Raw genomic sequence first — 16,850 nt, 5'->3', positions numbered from 1 at the left:
TGGACGAAAGGAGACATTGGGGATGGGTGTGCAGGAGGGAAATAAGGTCATGAATTTCTAAGATACTGTTGAAGGCAGAGATAGGGGCGACAAGGCAAAGTGGTTATGGAGGAGAATTTCAGGGGGCTGGGGCACTGAGACTTCGGGATCAATCTCTGACTGTGCAGCAGGGAACAGAGTAAACCTGAGTCCGAGGATCAGAGGATGCAGCCAAGACCTGCAAATAGGGAAGGTCAGAAGGACTGAAGTAAAGTGATGAAGGGATTTGAAAAAGAGGGCACAGCTTCTGTAACTGATACACTGGAGTGCAGCAGCAAGTGAAGTTTTCAAAGTAATCTGCAATAGAAGGGGAGGGCTTTATATAGCAAAACATGTGGTTGAAAGGTGTGGCGTATCTGAGCTTTATGAAGTTAGCAGCTGACACTTAAGGTAATAATAATTTGGATCGGATTTCTGTAATGGTGCAAAAGGCAAAAGGTTATATTCTGAAGGTGGATTAATGTGATCTTTGAGACAGAATAGACGTGAACAAGTCGGGTCAGAGGAGAATTAAATGCCCCAATTGTGCACCACTGGAATTAGCTTAAGTATATAGGTGGAAAGGTAGACAGAGATTGCAGCTGAGTTGCCATGATAGCAGGCACTGGCCACACAAGTCTGCTTTTTTGCTGGCATTGGTAGTCAGCCATTGCTCATGAGTAGTACTCTTGCCTCTTGAGTCAGGAGGTTCAAGACCCACTCTAGACACATGAGCACAAAATCCAGGCCAACACTCCAGTGCAGTACTGAGGGAGTGTTGCACTGTCAGAGGTGCCGTCTTTTGATGAAACTTTAAATCAAGGGTATGTCTCTCAGGTGAATGTCAAATATCCCATAGCATTATTTCAAAGTGCAGGGGAGTTATTCCTAATGTCCTGGCCAATGTTCATCCCTCAAACAAAATAACTAAAAAACTGAAGGTCTGGACATCATCACATTGGTGTGGGAGTTTGCAGTGTGCAAATTGGCCGCTGTGTTTCCTACATTACAACAATGACTACACTTCAAAAGGTACTTCATTGGCTTGAAAGTGCTTTGAGGCATTGAGTAGCCGTGCTGTGTACAAATTTACTGCCTCCATTACAACAATAACCACATTCCTCAGAAAAGTATTTAATTGATGAGAAAGCATTTTGGGATGTCCTGAGGTCATGAAAGACAGGGTATAAATTCAAGATGACTTTTTGGGTTGAAGGCAAAGTTTGACTCATTAAGAAGAGGTTGGAAGTGTTCACAAGCACTGGGACTAAATGGCAACTTCATGACTGCAGCATCATCACTAACATTTCAGTGAAGTGCCACAGTAGGCATGTGAAACATCAATATTCAGTCCACTTAAACTGTGAAAGAAATATTCAGCAGCACAACTGTAGATTTTCTCTGAGAAGTTGGTATGCCCAGAAAAGGCGTTTTGTGATTTACACACGAGAGTGAAGTATAACGATTTAACCACCGGTGAAAACTATTCAAGGTGAATCAAATGCATCAACCAGTGACAGAGTACTGGCTGACATGTTGCTTTTCCCAAAATATGCTGAGACAAATATGCTAAATAATTCCCATAACAACGCTGGTATGATTCTATTTATAATCTCTTACTGTAAATGCGGGTAAGTGTTAAACAAAAATAGCTTTTTGATTGTAAAAAGGGGTTTGAATGGATACCTGCCCTTTTTCTGTAGCACAAACACTTTGAAGCTCCTTGATGACATTATTCGTGAGGGGAATAAGATATTTTATTCCCAGTGGCACTTCTGCACGCCAGTACAATAACTCATGAGAAACATAGTTGTGGGTGGGTCACATCAGATCCACCTGTTGGCTAAATATTATATACAACAGGTGTCCAAGCACATGTACCAAAATAGATTCCAGTTTTAAAATAGGGAACTATTACCATTGGCCCCAGTCTGTTGATAAATCAAAGTACTGACATACAGGATACTGGTGGCTATGTATTTGGTTAAGAAAGGATAGGCTCCTTTTGGAGGGAGTGCAACAATGGTTCACTAGGCTGATTCCTGAAATGAAGGGATTGTCCTATGAGGAAAGACTGAGTAAACCAGACATATACTTCAAATTTCAACGGATGAGAAGTGGTTGTATTGAATCATATAAGATCCTTAAGGGGCTTGACAGGGTAGATGCTGGGAAAATGTTTCTCCTGGCTGAACAGTCAAGGACTATGGGTTATATTTCAGGATTAGGGGGTCAGCCATTTAGGACTGAGACTGAGAAGAAATTTCTTCACTCAAAGCGCTGTGGATCTTTCAATTCACTATTCCAAAGACCGGTGGACAGTCAAGTCATTGAATATATTCAGGGCAGATCAATAGATTTTTGCATGCTAATAGAACGAAGGGACATAGGTAAAGTGGAGTTGAGGTGGAAGATCAGACTCAGCTGTTTTGGCTGGTGACGTATGCTCAATGGGCTGGATAGCCTTATGTTTTTATCCTCTTAAACTGCTGTGGGATAGTCTGTAACTTCTCCATGTATCAAAAGGCTAAAAATTGTTGTTAAAATTGAATCTTCCATTCAAAAATATTTTTATAGAAATAAAATATTTGCAGTAAATTCACATTAGGCTTGTTAATCTGAGGGCCTGTCAAAAGAAGCATTCGAAAGATAAACTACTCTTTGTAATATAAAGGGAGACCCCATTTTAACTGGAAAAACACTAAATAGCTCATGGAAAGGGAGTGCATAGACAAGGAGCATTGTTGAAAGCCACACCACAAGGTCATGACTGGGGTTGTTTTGCAAACTTTCCAGATGATCCTTCACACAAGATGAAAGTGGAACCAGAATAAAGTTCAGCTGCATCTGGTGGTCATGCTGAGGACAGGAGAGGATGAAAGTACAGCACAAAGCACAACATACAAAAATTGACCACTTCACTAACAGACCACCCAGCAATATAAAATTCTATTAACCAGAGAGGACACTTGTGCAGAGACAAAGGAAATCAATCTATAAAACTCCCATCATTAAAGTTTCATGATTGATTATCCACAATTTATGCCTGCAATGGGATTTGTAAGAGGAACAGCACAACTAATGGGTCACATATACCTTAACCCTTCCCAGGCAGGATAAAGAGCTTCTCCACAGGAACACCACAAATGCTGCCACCAGCATTCTCCGCTGAACAGGAAATCTGTCCAACCACACAAGTAATTTTCATACGGCTGCATGAACAAGACCACCGCCCAGTTACACAATGAGACTATGACCTTATGGTTCAATACAAACTCTTTTACCGACCAATCCTATCCCTATATGACGCTGTAGAGGTCTTAAGGGACAGATTTGTCAGGCAACAATGAAAAAAAAGCATTTTCCTCTATATTGTTTGGACTGATGTGCAGTAATACTGGATTTTTGAAATGTATTCTGCCCAATAATTTGTGTATTGGTTAAGAGCTACAATATTTTTTAAAGATAATAAATTAACTGTAACCTTTGCACACTTGACTAGAGTAAATCATAAAACAACTTGAGCGCAGTGATCCAGAGGGTTGTAGCACTGGAGGAAATTGCAGAGGTGGCAAGGGACAAGGCCATTGAGGGATGGGCGAGGGCATTTGAGGCTCTCCTGCACCAGTGCAGAGATGTAGGCTGGCACACTTGAGGGTTCATCTCAAAGCACTTTGTATTGTGAGGAGCTCCCAGCTCCTATGCCAGTGACCCAAACTCCTCCAGTGGCAGTGTCCCAGAGGATACTCTTGCTCTGGTATATAGAGGCAGTGGTATGGTGGTATTGTCACTGGACTAGTAATCCAGAGACCCAGAGTAATGTTCTGAGGACCCAGATTCGATTCCCACCATGGCAAAAAGTGGAATTTGAATTCAGCCAAAAAAAAATCTGGAATTAAAAGTATGATGACTTATCCATAAAAACTGGTTCACTAACTTTAGGCTGTCCTTACCTGGTCTGGCCTGCACATGACTCCACACCCACAGCAATGTGGTTGACTCTGAAATGCCCTCTGAACAAGGTCAATTAACGCCGATACCTCCGTCCCACGACCAAATTTTTAAAAAATGCCTTAAATGCCTAGGGCTGGCAGAGGATGCCCACCACAGCGGCCAGGGGGCAGAGAATAACAGCCTGCTTCCACCAAATCTACAGAGCTGAGGATGCACCTAGCTGCAACAGACACATTTCAAGAAGTCCCCTTCCACACAATAAGGTAGCACAGGCGAAGAAATGTCAGTGGCCCATTAAAATGTTTTTGTGCTTTATTTAGCACGTGTTTGTACATACAAGGGCCTCATGATGTTTTCCCTTCAGAGATGCATGATATTATCATGTGTTGAAAGAGCACTGGCTGCTGGCTCGCAGGCCTCTGTGATGACCTTTGAGAGTTCTTAGATGCAACAATATGTTCCATCCTCAGAAATTGGTCAAGGCTGTTGATTTTTTGTCAGCTGGAAGCGAGTCAGTACGAAGTGGTCCCTTGCCTCCTGTGCATTAACTTCCATGACACACTTACTGGCAGGAGGCCCTTTCATGTCACACTCTGCTTCCCCATCCTTGTCATCAGGTGAGGCTTCTGTCATCTTCTCTTTCTCCAGGCTGATGTTGTCACCCTTCTGTGTGAGTCTGTGCGCACTCTGCACATCACATCTGTGACACCTTCACTGGGTTATACAGGAGAACACCCCCATGAAGGAACGCCTCTTCAGCACACCAACCTGTCTATTAAGTCTCATTGTGCCGTGACAGGCATTGTACCTCCCTTCTGCCTCACTACGTCTGACAGGCATTATCAATCATGTGTGACGAAGGTAGCTCTTTTCACCAAGGATCCATCCCTTGATTTGCGCCCTTAGCACAAACAAGTGCAGCACCTGCGAGTATCGAAGCACATACACAATTTGGCTGCTGGTGGAATAGTGAGCATACACCTGCAGGATTCACTTCCTGTTGTCAGATTAACTGCACACTGAGGGAATAGAATTATTTTCTTAATGAAGATGGGCCAACTGCTTGGATGGTGCCTTGATGGCAACATGGATGCAGTTTATAACACCCTAAACACGAAGTAAGCTGGCACTGGCTTGCAAATCCCATTGGCCTCTCCACCTGGCTGTCCTCATCTGCCTGCGTTCTTATGAATTCTCCAGCCCTCTTCTAAAGTACATTTGTCACTTCCTTGATGCAGCTGTGAGTTGCTGCTTGGGAGATGCCACAGGTGTCACCTGTAGACCCCTGGAAGGAAAAGGCCACATAGAGTTTAAGAGCTGCAGTAGCTTTCAATGCCACTGGCATAGATTGCCCACCATATCCCCACGGACATGGGTCCTCCTGGATTAGAGCATATAGTTCAGTGACAGACTCCCTGAAGAGGCTTAGTCTCTTCATGCACTGTCTCTGACATTTATAAGTATGTCATCCAGGTTCTGTAAACCCTCTGAGGCGCTAGAGGCCTGTGTTTGCCTTTGCCTTTCCTGTTGTTGTGCTCCCTTCTGTTGCTGCCGCTGGGCTGCCTGCACTTGTTGTGCAGCATGGTGTTCCTGTGCAGTGCTGATCCCCTCCAGCCCTTGAGGATCAAGGACTAGCGTGAATGGCTCCCACTGTGTAACACCCTCTTTCTTTCTTTAAAGGCAGCCTCTGGTGCCCTCCCCTTAGTGACTCAGATATGTAATGCCACTTTAATGAGTGGCCCCTTTGTTCCTAGGCTACACACTGCCCCTTTAACTTTTGGAACCAACACTTTCAGCTTAGACGTTTCCTAGCTCGGACTCTGCCCATCACCGTCAGATTATCAAGTTTGAATAGAGAGAAAACAAATCTCCAAAGACAATGCAACTCCCTATGAGTCAGTCTCCTGCAAGTCAAAAGAGCTCTCACAGTGGGTTAGGTAAGCCATATTTAAATTGCCAGTGTTCAATGGGTGGTTCATGTCAGTTTCATTTCATCGAGAAGGCTGCATTAAATCCTGGCGAATGACATTTAAATTGCATGCAAGTAGCCGATCGGTCCCCGCCGATAAATGGCAAGTTTTCCACGTGCCACTGCCATAATCAGGAACTGTTTCCCTCCACCAGGGTTGGCCTCTCACAGAATTCTCCCAGCCCACCCGCCATCTTGCCAATTCCAATGGGCTCCACAAAATCTAGCCCCCAGTGCCCTGCACTCACACCAGTTGCCTGATGGAAATGCTGAAAATCAATTTCATCTTCAGGGGTTCAGGAGGAGTTCTCTCATCGATAATGGTACAAAGAAAATCTCAAGTTCCGTGGAGGGCACCCAATACTTGGTGACAATTCCCTTGCAGCAGCACAAGGGGCAGGGGAGAAGGAGAAAGCAAAAAATACCACAAATAATGTTCACATGAAACATTTTGAAGATTAAACAGCTATTACACTCAATCTGCCACTATGGTTTACAAATCAATTACGGCGCTGCATTCTGGAGCAGAACAATTCTGGTTTTTGTTCTCCAGTGTGGTCTCCACTGTAAACCATAACAAACATTATTTATATTTAAAGAAACCTTATTTGTCACACAAACAGTTATGAAGTGGTTATTGGCAAACTCTCTTTCCATCTGTCATAATCAGTGCAATTTCTTCCAATCCTCAAGTGTGCAACGAGAGTTCAGTCCTCAGTCACATTAGTTCAGCTATCCTGGAAATTCTAAGGAAGTCCTTGACAAGGCCTCTTGTCCAAGTGGAACTGAATTGTGGCAGCTGTCAATGAGCTTACTTATCTGACATCAGCTCGTTAGATTGACATGACTTTCCCATCACAGATCAACTGCTCCCAGTTTCCAAAGAAGAGCAATTTTTTTGCCATTTCTTTCAACCGTAGAAACAGGGAGAAAGAGGAAACTGCCCGTTTTTAAGTTAGATCAGAATTGCATAAATTTAGCTGCTGAAATCTGACCGTCACTGAAGCAGAAACCATAAGACCATAACATGTAGGAGCAGAAGTAGAGTCTGTTCTGCCATTAAATGAGATAATGGCTGATCCGATAATCCTCAACTCCACTTTCTTGCCTTTTCCCCATAATCCTTGATTCCCTTACTGATTAAAAATCTGTCTATCTCAGCCTTGAATATACCTAATGACCCAGCCTCTACGGTGAAGAATTCCACAGAGTCACTACCCTCAGAGAAGAAATTCCTCCTCATCTCTGTCTTAAATGGGGTGACCCCTTATTTTGAGATTATGCACTCTGGTCCTAGACTCTCTCAGCATCAACCCTGTCAAGCTCCCTAAGAATCTTATATGTTTCAATAAGGTCGCCTCTCATTTTTCTAAACTCCAATGAGTACAGTCCCACCCTACTCAACTTCTCCACATAAGAAAATCCCCCCCCATACCCAGGATCAATCGAGTAAACCTTCTTTGGACTGCCTCCAATGCCAGTGTATCTTTCCTTAGATAAGGGGACCAAAACTGTTCATAGCATTCTAAGTGTGGTCAATTAGTGCCTTGTACAGTTTTAGCAGGACTTCACTATTTTTATACTCCATTTGCTTTGAAATAAAGGCCAACATTCTATTTGCTTTCCCTATTACCTGCTGAACTTGTGCTAGATTTTTGCAATTCATGCATGAGGACCCCCAATCCCTCTGTACTGCAGCTTTCTGCAGTCCTTCTCAATTTAAATAATATTCAGTTCCTCCATTCTTCCTGCCAAAGTGCATAACCTCACATTTTCCCACATTAAATTCCATCTGCCAAGTTTTTGCCCACTCACTTAACCTGCCTCTATCCCTCTGTAGATGCAGGATGTTGTGCACCTCTTGTAATGCAAACTAGAGGTACAAGGTGAATTTCTTGGACTAGAAGAATAGTGTAACTGTACTTGGAGAAACACTAGATGTAAGTGAATAATAAACATTCTTTTTTCAAAAAAGCAAAAAACACTCCCCTTTGGTAAAATAAAGGTGTACAAAATTCCATCTAGTCCTTTATCCCCATTTTTAAAACTTGCTTTCAGCCACATTTGAAACCTGTGATACTTTTATCTATGTAACATTGCTAATTTTCTTAAGCCTTTCCAGCAACAACTTGCTGGCAACAAAGCTCCATTTACAAAATAAAGTGTCCCAAGGTGCTTCACAGGGTATTATCAAAGAAAAATTGACACCGAGTCATACAAGGATGACCTTCTCAAAGTTGCTCACCCATCATTAAGCTTCAATGCTTAAACATTGTTCTCAATTTCTGATGTGTCCTTCTTTTCCGTACCTGGTGGGACATTTTATTACATTAAAGGTGCTTCATAAATACTTGTTGTTGTTGTTGTTACTGGTTCCAGAGATGCTGCTGCTGTCCAGCACTTGATCCAGATGGCCAATCTTGGGCCCAAATAGGAAACGGAGAGGCATCACAAGTAAATACAATCCTCTCCTCATCTGATATCCAGACTTCCACTCTTTCATAAGGGATAGATTCACACAGGAATTGGATTGGAATCAGAAACAGGAGCCAGGACTGATGATTCCCATCCCTATCCCAAGGTTGTTGAGGCAAATTGTTACGCTCCAATTGCTACTTCAGTTAAGATTAATTATCCACACAGACATGAGTGCAAACATGTGACCTTGCTAAGTCGTATAGCTCAGTAACAAGCCACATGGTCAATTTATCCACGCTGACACAGCTGTTAGTTTTCATTTTTCAATTAGCCCAATTATATCACCAAGCTTCCCCAGTCAGTCATATCCCAAGCTTTTAACCAGACTAAGGAGGAAATGTTTCCCATGTACAGTCCTCATTAGCCACACATGCTATTAACACACAATACAACACTGCAACTAATTTAGTTCCAAATAAAATATTTGTAATGATGAGAAGGTTTTGTATTACACTCATTGATGAACAGCAGGGTACAGTTCTGAATACAATTTTTCACATATAGGTGGATACTGCAGCTACAGGATTTGGGGGTGAGGAAAGAGAAAAAAAAGAGAGAGGGAGAGAAAACAAACACACAACATGACACCATTATAGAACCAACAGCACCACACAGGTGGCAGCGGTTCAAGAGGAAGGCCCAACCACACCTATTCAGGGCAAGTGGGGTGGCCAATAAATGTGGCTGAGCCAGTGTCATCCACATCCAAAAATTGCTCAAAGGAGAACAAAGTGAGCAAGGCAGAAAAAAATGGGAGAATGAGCCAGAGTGGAAGAGAAGAAAGTCACCGCACCGCAGTGATGGAAGATGTTGCTGATAGTGCTATTAAGTGGCATTTAGGCTGCAATAACCTGCTCACTGATGCTCAGTTTGGGTTGCACCAAGGCCACTCAGATCCAGACTTCAATGCAGACTTGGTCCAACATAGACAAAAGAGTTAGAGTGAGGCGAGATGAAAAGAGTGACTGCTCTCGACATCAAGGCAGGAACTGACCAAGTTCCTGGGGGGTAACAATTGGCAGGAAAAACTTAACTGGGCCAGCCATACAAATACTGTGGCAACAAGAGCATGTCAGAGGTTGGGAATTCTGTGGCAAGTAACTCACCCCCATTTGCCTGGATTAGTGCAGCTCCAGCAACACAAGAAGCTTGACACCATCCAGAACAAAGCAGCCCATTTGATCGGCACCCCATCCACCACTTTCAACATTACTGCTTCCACAGTGACAGCAGTGCCTACCATCTACAAGATGCACTGCAGCAACTCGCCAAGGCTCTTTTGACAGCACCTTCCAAAACTGCAACCTCTACCACCTAAAAGGACAAGGACAGCAGACGCAAGGAACCACCACCATTTGCAACTTTCCCTCTAAGTCACACATCTTCCTGACTTGGAACCATATCACCATTCCTTCGCTTTTGTTGGGTCAAAACCTCTGTTCCTAACAGCACGGTGTACTTACACTGTGGATCTACAGTGGTTTGAGAAGGCAGCTCACCGCCACCTTTTCAAGGGCAACTAAGGGTGGACAACAAATACTGGCCTTGCCAGCGATGCTCACATTCCATGAAAGGATAAAAAAAACTTCCAGTGACAAATATTTCTCATTATGGATATATGGTCCAAGCAGTGACAGAGGACAGTGATCGAGTTCACAGGTTAAGCCTTGATGAGAAGGACTTGCCCGTGAGCAATATGAGCAGAGGTCTGGGTGAGGGTGATTCGGTGTTGGTCACCAACTTGATATGGGTCAATGCTCTTTGTAGAGGAAAATGGAGCAGGATAAGTGAGCTTAATAAATAGAGCAGGGGGAAATAAACTGTTGGACAACACTGTTGCTCCATATTTTGCTGAATGGTATACAATAATGATAATACTTTATAATTCTTTCGCAGGATACAGGCGCTGCTGGCTAGACCAGCATTTATTACCCAACCCTAATTGCCCTCAAGCAGAAAGCTGTGAGCTGCCTTCTTGAACTACTGTAGTTCCACAGTATAGATACACCCACAGTGCTGTTAGGAAGGAAATTTTTGATCCAATGAAGAAACAGTGATATAGTTCCAAGTCAGGATGATGTGTTGCTTGATGGGGAACTTGCAGGTATTGGTGTTCCCCTGCGGCTGCTGCCCTGGTCTTTCCAAGCGGTAGAGGTCATGGGCTTGGAAGGTGTTGTTGAAGGAACCTTGCTGAGTTGCCGTCGTACATCTTGTAGATGGTATACACTGCTGCTACTGTGCTATCAGTAGTGGATAGTGGAATATGTAAATCGAATATCCAAAACATTTCTCCTAAATACTATGAAGTGTTATTGTGAAGCCTTTAAACATGCGATTTGTTAGGCTGTGATTTTGTTTCTGGGTCATTAACTACAGGAAGATAAACAGCAGAATTTCATCTGTATATAAATGTTAGGACATCAATATTGGACTAAATGGGAGGCATAGCATCAAGCTCATACTTCAATTCAGCTTTGAACTACATTTACTAAAAGTAACATCATGCATCTGTTAACTAAGTCCATTCATGGGGTTTATCTTGACTAGATCCATGAACTGGAGAATATAATGCAGAATAGTACAAAAAAAGTGCATTTAAACATAAACAGGCAATTAAATAGCCTGCAGTGCTTCAGAGAATGTTCAAAAAAACCACACTTCTAACATATTCACAAGACAAGGAAGGCCATTCTTACCTCAGAAATAGCCCACAGGCTTCATTCACATCACAACATTCAAATGCTGACTGAACGGTTCCAGGGATTTTGTCTCACTGAACTGACCCAAACACCCAATCCGAGTGTTTAGAAGTGGTGTTCTGGGTTTAATCTTTGCATGCATTTATTATCTTATGTTCCGCTATAATGTCAGCTCTCAGACAACCTGGTTCAAGTCTGAAATTGCCAAGCTTCTCCACCTGATTCTACACATCCCTAGCAAACTACAATGATGGCATGAATGCGACGGCCAAGATAAAGGGGCGCGGTCTCCTTAAAACTGATCTTCCACCTTACATAAATTTCAGCTCAACAGAAGTGCTGCTGCCCACTTCCTCATTTACACTAAGTCCATTCACCCATCACCTCTGTGCTCACTAATGTACATTGGGTCCTGGTCCAGCAAAGCCTTAGTTTTAGAATTTCCATCCCTGTTGGCAAATCACTCCATGGCGTCACCTCTCTCTATCTCTGCAACTGTCTTCAGACGGGATCTCTGTGCTCCTCCAATTCTGGTCCCTTGTGTATCCCTTCCTGAAGGGATGCACAAGACAACCTTCAGCTGCCTAGGCCCTAAGCTCCGAAATATCCCTAACTAAATCAATCTGCCTCTCTCTCCTCCTTTTGACATTTCTCAAAACATATCTCTTTTCTGTCATAAAATATCCTTATTTGGCTCAATGTCAAATATTGTTTGATAACATTTCCATAAAACACCTTGGGATGTTTTACTATGTTAAAGATGCTATATAAATGAAGGCTGTTGTAGTTGAGTTGATTCTCCCGGAGCAGGGTTCAGTGAGGAAAGAAAACAAAATCAGATTTTACCTTCCACATTCCTTCCTACTTGTTGAATTCTGCAGATCTTGTGCAGCCCCGACAACCTCATTCCCTTTCTCCATATCCTGGATGCCTGGCAGCTGGGCTGAGAAAGCACGGCCCTCACCAATGGAATGATTTCGGGTATGAGTGCTGTCTCCAGCTTGCTGCCCCCGGCTTTCTGATTGAGAATTCCGCTTCATCGCCTGAAGCCGGGCCAAGGGGACAACGTCACAGTTCTGTGGTCGGTGCCAGACCGTTTGTTTAGAAAGGGCATTGTAGTAATAGAACCGGTTGTTGTTCTGGTCAAATAGCTCCCACCACTGGTTCTCGCTTGACTGCCTGACACGCACACGCTGCGGTGGATCCCAACCACACTCACCCGTCACCAGGTTAACATACATGCGTTCTCGTGTTCGAGGCTCAATAATCTCCACCCAATCCGTGCTGAAGAGAAAAAAAAAGGTGAAACAATAAATAACTTTTACTCAACTTTAAATAACTTACAAAGGATTTAAAGCACAGAAACAGGCCATTCAGCCCAACAGGTCTATGCCAGCGTTTATGCTCTGCATAAGCCCCCACCCACCCCTACACCATCCAACATAACTTTCTATTCTTTTCTCCCTCTTGCACTTAGCTCGCAGCTTCTTAACCAGTCCCTTCTTAACTGGAATGCGGCATAGCCTCAACTCCACTGCATAGCGTGTAACTAAAACTCCATTTACGATAGAGTGTAGGTTGCACAAAAGAACCATTGCAATCAATTTCTTCCAGACAATTTTTTTTTTGCGAAGTGTGGTAAATGATCAGAACCCTTTGGTGCCTCTCCCAAATCAGCCTTAATAGTTGGCATTCAATTTCTGCACCCATGACATATACATCTGACCCTGGCCTCACACAAATCTCACACTTGCAGCTTTAACTGGGATCAATGTATGGCAATCAGGCCACTTGTAGCTTGTCCATCCTTTACTTCAGTTGATTCAGAGCAGACTCATTTGATTATAGATTTAACCTATAACCCTTCCCATGTGTATGGGCTTCAGCACCACACCAGTCAGTACTATGTCCCAAATGTGCCAACATGTTAAGGGGGCTGTTTATTTATAGTCTCCAATTGGCACCTTGTGGTAAATAAGTTGAAGTGAAAATTATAGGGAAGAGAGTAAACGCTATCTATCAAACCTTTTATAATGGCACAAAAAAAAAATTAAGGGTCTTTGCTACTTGTTACAGAAAGACACAATAGAGTCAGATCAACAACTGAGCTTTTCGAAATAATTTATCTTGATGGCAGTGGTGGATATTTGTGCTACTTCTTCAAAGTTATATAGGACAAAAATAACCCATTTGATCGACACCCCATCCAACACCCAAAACATTCACTCCCTCCATCTCCAATGCATAATGGCAGCAGTGTACACCATACACAAGATACACTGCAGCAACTCACCAAGCCTCCTTCCAAACCTGTGGCCTCTGTCATCTAGGAGAACAAGGGTAGCAGACTCATAGGAACACCACCACCTGCAATTTCCCCTCGAAGCCACACACCATCCTGACCTGGAATGATATTGCCTTTCCTTTAATGTTGCCAGGTCAAAATCCTGGATCTCCCTTCTTAACAGCACTGTGGGTGTACCTACAGCACATGGACTATAGTGGTTTAGGATGGCAGCTCACAACCACCACCTCAAGCACAATTAGGGATAGGCAATACATACAGACCTTGCCAGGGACACTCATACCCCATGAAAAAATATGACATCACATTTGCACCTCAAACATTCTTTCCAGTAAGAAGTGTTTCAGTTCCAACCTGGGAGGGGAGTGTTGGCAGGGGTGTAGTTGTTTCTAAGAAACCGAGATAACTCCAGTGTATACCTGAGATGACTTTATAGTGAAGAGAAGCCTGTATTGAGGGGTGGACCTTTGTCAGCTATGGCTCAGTTGGCAGCATTCTCACCCCTGCGTCATGGTTCAAGTCCTACTCCAGGCCTGAGCACAAAATTCAAGGTCAACACTGCTAATGCAATACCGAGAGAATGCTACACAGTCAGAGCTACCGTCTTTTGCTTGAGACATTAACCGAGGGCCCAGCTGCCCTCTCAGATAGATGTAAAAGATCCCATGGCAGAGGAAGAACAGGGGAATTATCCCCAGTATCCTGACCAATATTCATCCCTTAATCAACATCACAAAAAAATGATTATCCGGTCATTATAATATTGCTGTTTATGGGATTTTGCAATGTCCAAATTGGCTGCTGCATTTTCTATATTACAACAGTGGCTACAATTCAAAAGTAGTTCACTGACTGTAAAGCGCTTTGAGGGGTTCGGTGGTCACAGAAGTTGCTATATAAACGGAGGCTTTTCCTCACCACACCCCACCCTCTCCCCCAAGACACAAGAAATTTGAAGAAAGATGAAGTAATCAATAAGGCTGAGGTTGGAATAAAGATTGGGAAGCACAAGGAGTTAAAGCAGATAATCATGATCATATATGATGTTCTTTCTGATTGATTCATGCAGTCTCAGTGTTGTGGGCAGAACAGAATCAAAACAAAAAACTTGAATTAAGAACCAAAGAGGTGATGGTGTGAACAAAGAAATGGAAAGTTGAGGATGGGACAATAGTTAAAAGCAAGAAATTTAAGGGTGGGTTTCTTGAGGGGGCATGATAAAATCTTGAATGGAATTGAGACATGCAGCTTGGAAAAAGACAAACTGACGATGTGAGGAATCATGATGCTAAGAAAGTGAGTGTGGAAGGTCAGGAGAGGATCAAGCGAACTTGTGATGGGTTTCATAGCTACATTGAGATGGAAATGGAGGTGAAAAAACAGAGAAAGATATAAATGGGGTTTGGCAGACAGAGGGAAAGCTTAATTTTGGAAGACCATCAAAGGCAGAGGCAGCAGTGGCTAAGAAATGGGTTTGATTTTGGACACAAAGGAATTCATGAGTTCATCCTATTTAAAGCCAAGGTGAGGGTGGAAAATGTGGAGAAAAGAAGACTAGGAGGCAGAGGAGCGGTCTCTAAATACTGCAAGAGATTGGCAACAGGTTATCAAGCCCACAGTGTAGCCACAGAGACCACCGACTCAGCCACTAACCATACAATCATCTGTAAAAGGAAAGAAAAAATAGATACTGGATGCACTACTCCAAATGCAATGCCAAAGCCATATATAATCTCAATATAGTAGTGTGCTGTAACAAATTTTGCGCTTGATGCAACTAGCAATATAATCAAACTTGTTCCACCCCCCACTTTTTCCATAGCCACCCCATGTTGCTGAAGGAACCTGATCTTCATGTGATGAGAGTTTTAAAATTGTACCATTTATATTCCATCCAGGTCGTGAATACAATGAATAGCATGGAGCTTTGTGAAATTTCAGTTCATCCAAGCTTCAATGCCCTGCTTCCTAGATCCCAAACAATTGCCTATCCAACATGACAGTTACGTCCAATAATTCCATATGCAATTCATTTTATCTATTAACCTCCCATGTGGCTTATCAAACCCTCTCTAGAAATCCACATATGCAATATCCACCGTAATGGTCAGATCTTCAATCAGTTTAGTGAAACATGGCCAACATTTCCTAAAACAATATTGGGAATCCCCAGCAACTGCCGAACTTCATAAATCACATCCTGTATAAAACTTCCCAACAGCTTGCTTACAATCGATATCAAACTCAAACTCAAGAGGCCCATCAGTTCTGGCGTCTGATTTCTTCCCTCCTTAAATATTAGGACCACGAGTCTCCATCCAATCCACAACAACCATAACAAATCCCAATCTGCGGAGCAGGTGAGCAAATATGTACAATATATTTTTTTTGCTGTAGCACAGAAGGGCAAATGGAACCAGCTACCCCATCAGCTTTAAACATTTCTGCAGTAATAATTGTATATTGAAATAATTTTAGCTGCACACCTATCCGGGACTATCAGGATTCTAGTACCACCTTCAGCCATGAAAAGCAATGTAAATTATCTATTTAGCTCATCAGATTTTGCTATCATCGCATCTAACCTCCCCCAAAATTCTCTCTCAGAAAACCAATGCAGTATTTCAATTGTTTTCTGGCTTCATAATTGAAACATTCCTTTGCATTACCGTACTTGTGTCCATTATCCATTTCCCCAACTATTTTTCAGCAATGGTCATAGTTGTTTTTAGCATTTAATATTTAGTTCCATTCTCCTGACAACTGTACCTTTTATACATAATAAAATAATAGATGTTTGATTTCCCTAATTAGTCATTCTGATGTCACTTCACCATGAACCTTTGTTTTTATGTTGGACATGTACAAGGCCCTTTTATTGATCAACAGATTAGCTATTCCTGCCTCTCAACTTTCTGCAAATCCTGTTACATACATACAAATCTAGCTCCCCAGGCATCAGTTCCTGATGCTAAATTATCATAAGCATTAATTCTCTCAAACTTGAATCAAAGTTACAATGACCACCATTTTCCAAACTGTCACTCAAAAGGACGCTGGATATTTTTGGAGGATTACTACTAAGTTCTAAAATTCATATAATATCCTCTCTAAAATAGTTTCACTAACAGATGAATAAGAAAGCAATTATTAACAGCATCAGCAAGTGCTTCTGCCTTCTTCTGGCCTTATCTGCCCACTATCAAACCACTATCACCCATTATAGCAATATTGTGATTTTTACATTCTTACGATTTACTCAAGAAATCCCTCTAGAATGATTTTTAGTGTAACCATGGACTCGATGGGCCAAATGGCCTCTTTCTGTACCATAATGACTATGGAATTTTGTCTTCTGTTACTACAGACAGGTCAGGCAATGGACAGTTGTTAGTCATTCACACAGTGGCTGAACTTTATAGCCTAA

General features: G+C 42.6%; 1 protein-coding gene across 1 annotated transcript in view; it reads right to left on the bottom strand.

Annotated features, from left to right (window-relative positions):
- The window catches only part of LOC121287049 (rho GTPase-activating protein 39-like), a 172,163-nt gene that overhangs the window by 84,320 nt on the left and 70,993 nt on the right, over positions 1 to 16,850 (bottom strand). Inside the window, exon 2 of the mRNA XM_041204501.1 lies at positions 11,965 to 12,402. Coding sequence (XP_041060435.1) covers positions 11,965 to 12,402 — 438 coding nt within the window. The remainder of the gene's footprint in view (positions 1 to 11,964; positions 12,403 to 16,850) is intronic.

This window comes from Carcharodon carcharias, chromosome 14 (assembly GCF_017639515.1).
Source record: "Carcharodon carcharias isolate sCarCar2 chromosome 14, sCarCar2.pri, whole genome shotgun sequence".
NCBI classification, from domain to species: Eukaryota; Metazoa; Chordata; class Chondrichthyes; order Lamniformes; family Lamnidae; genus Carcharodon; species Carcharodon carcharias.
The sequence above is the reverse complement of the archived record's forward strand: the minus strand, read 5'-3'. Positions and strand labels throughout refer to the sequence as shown.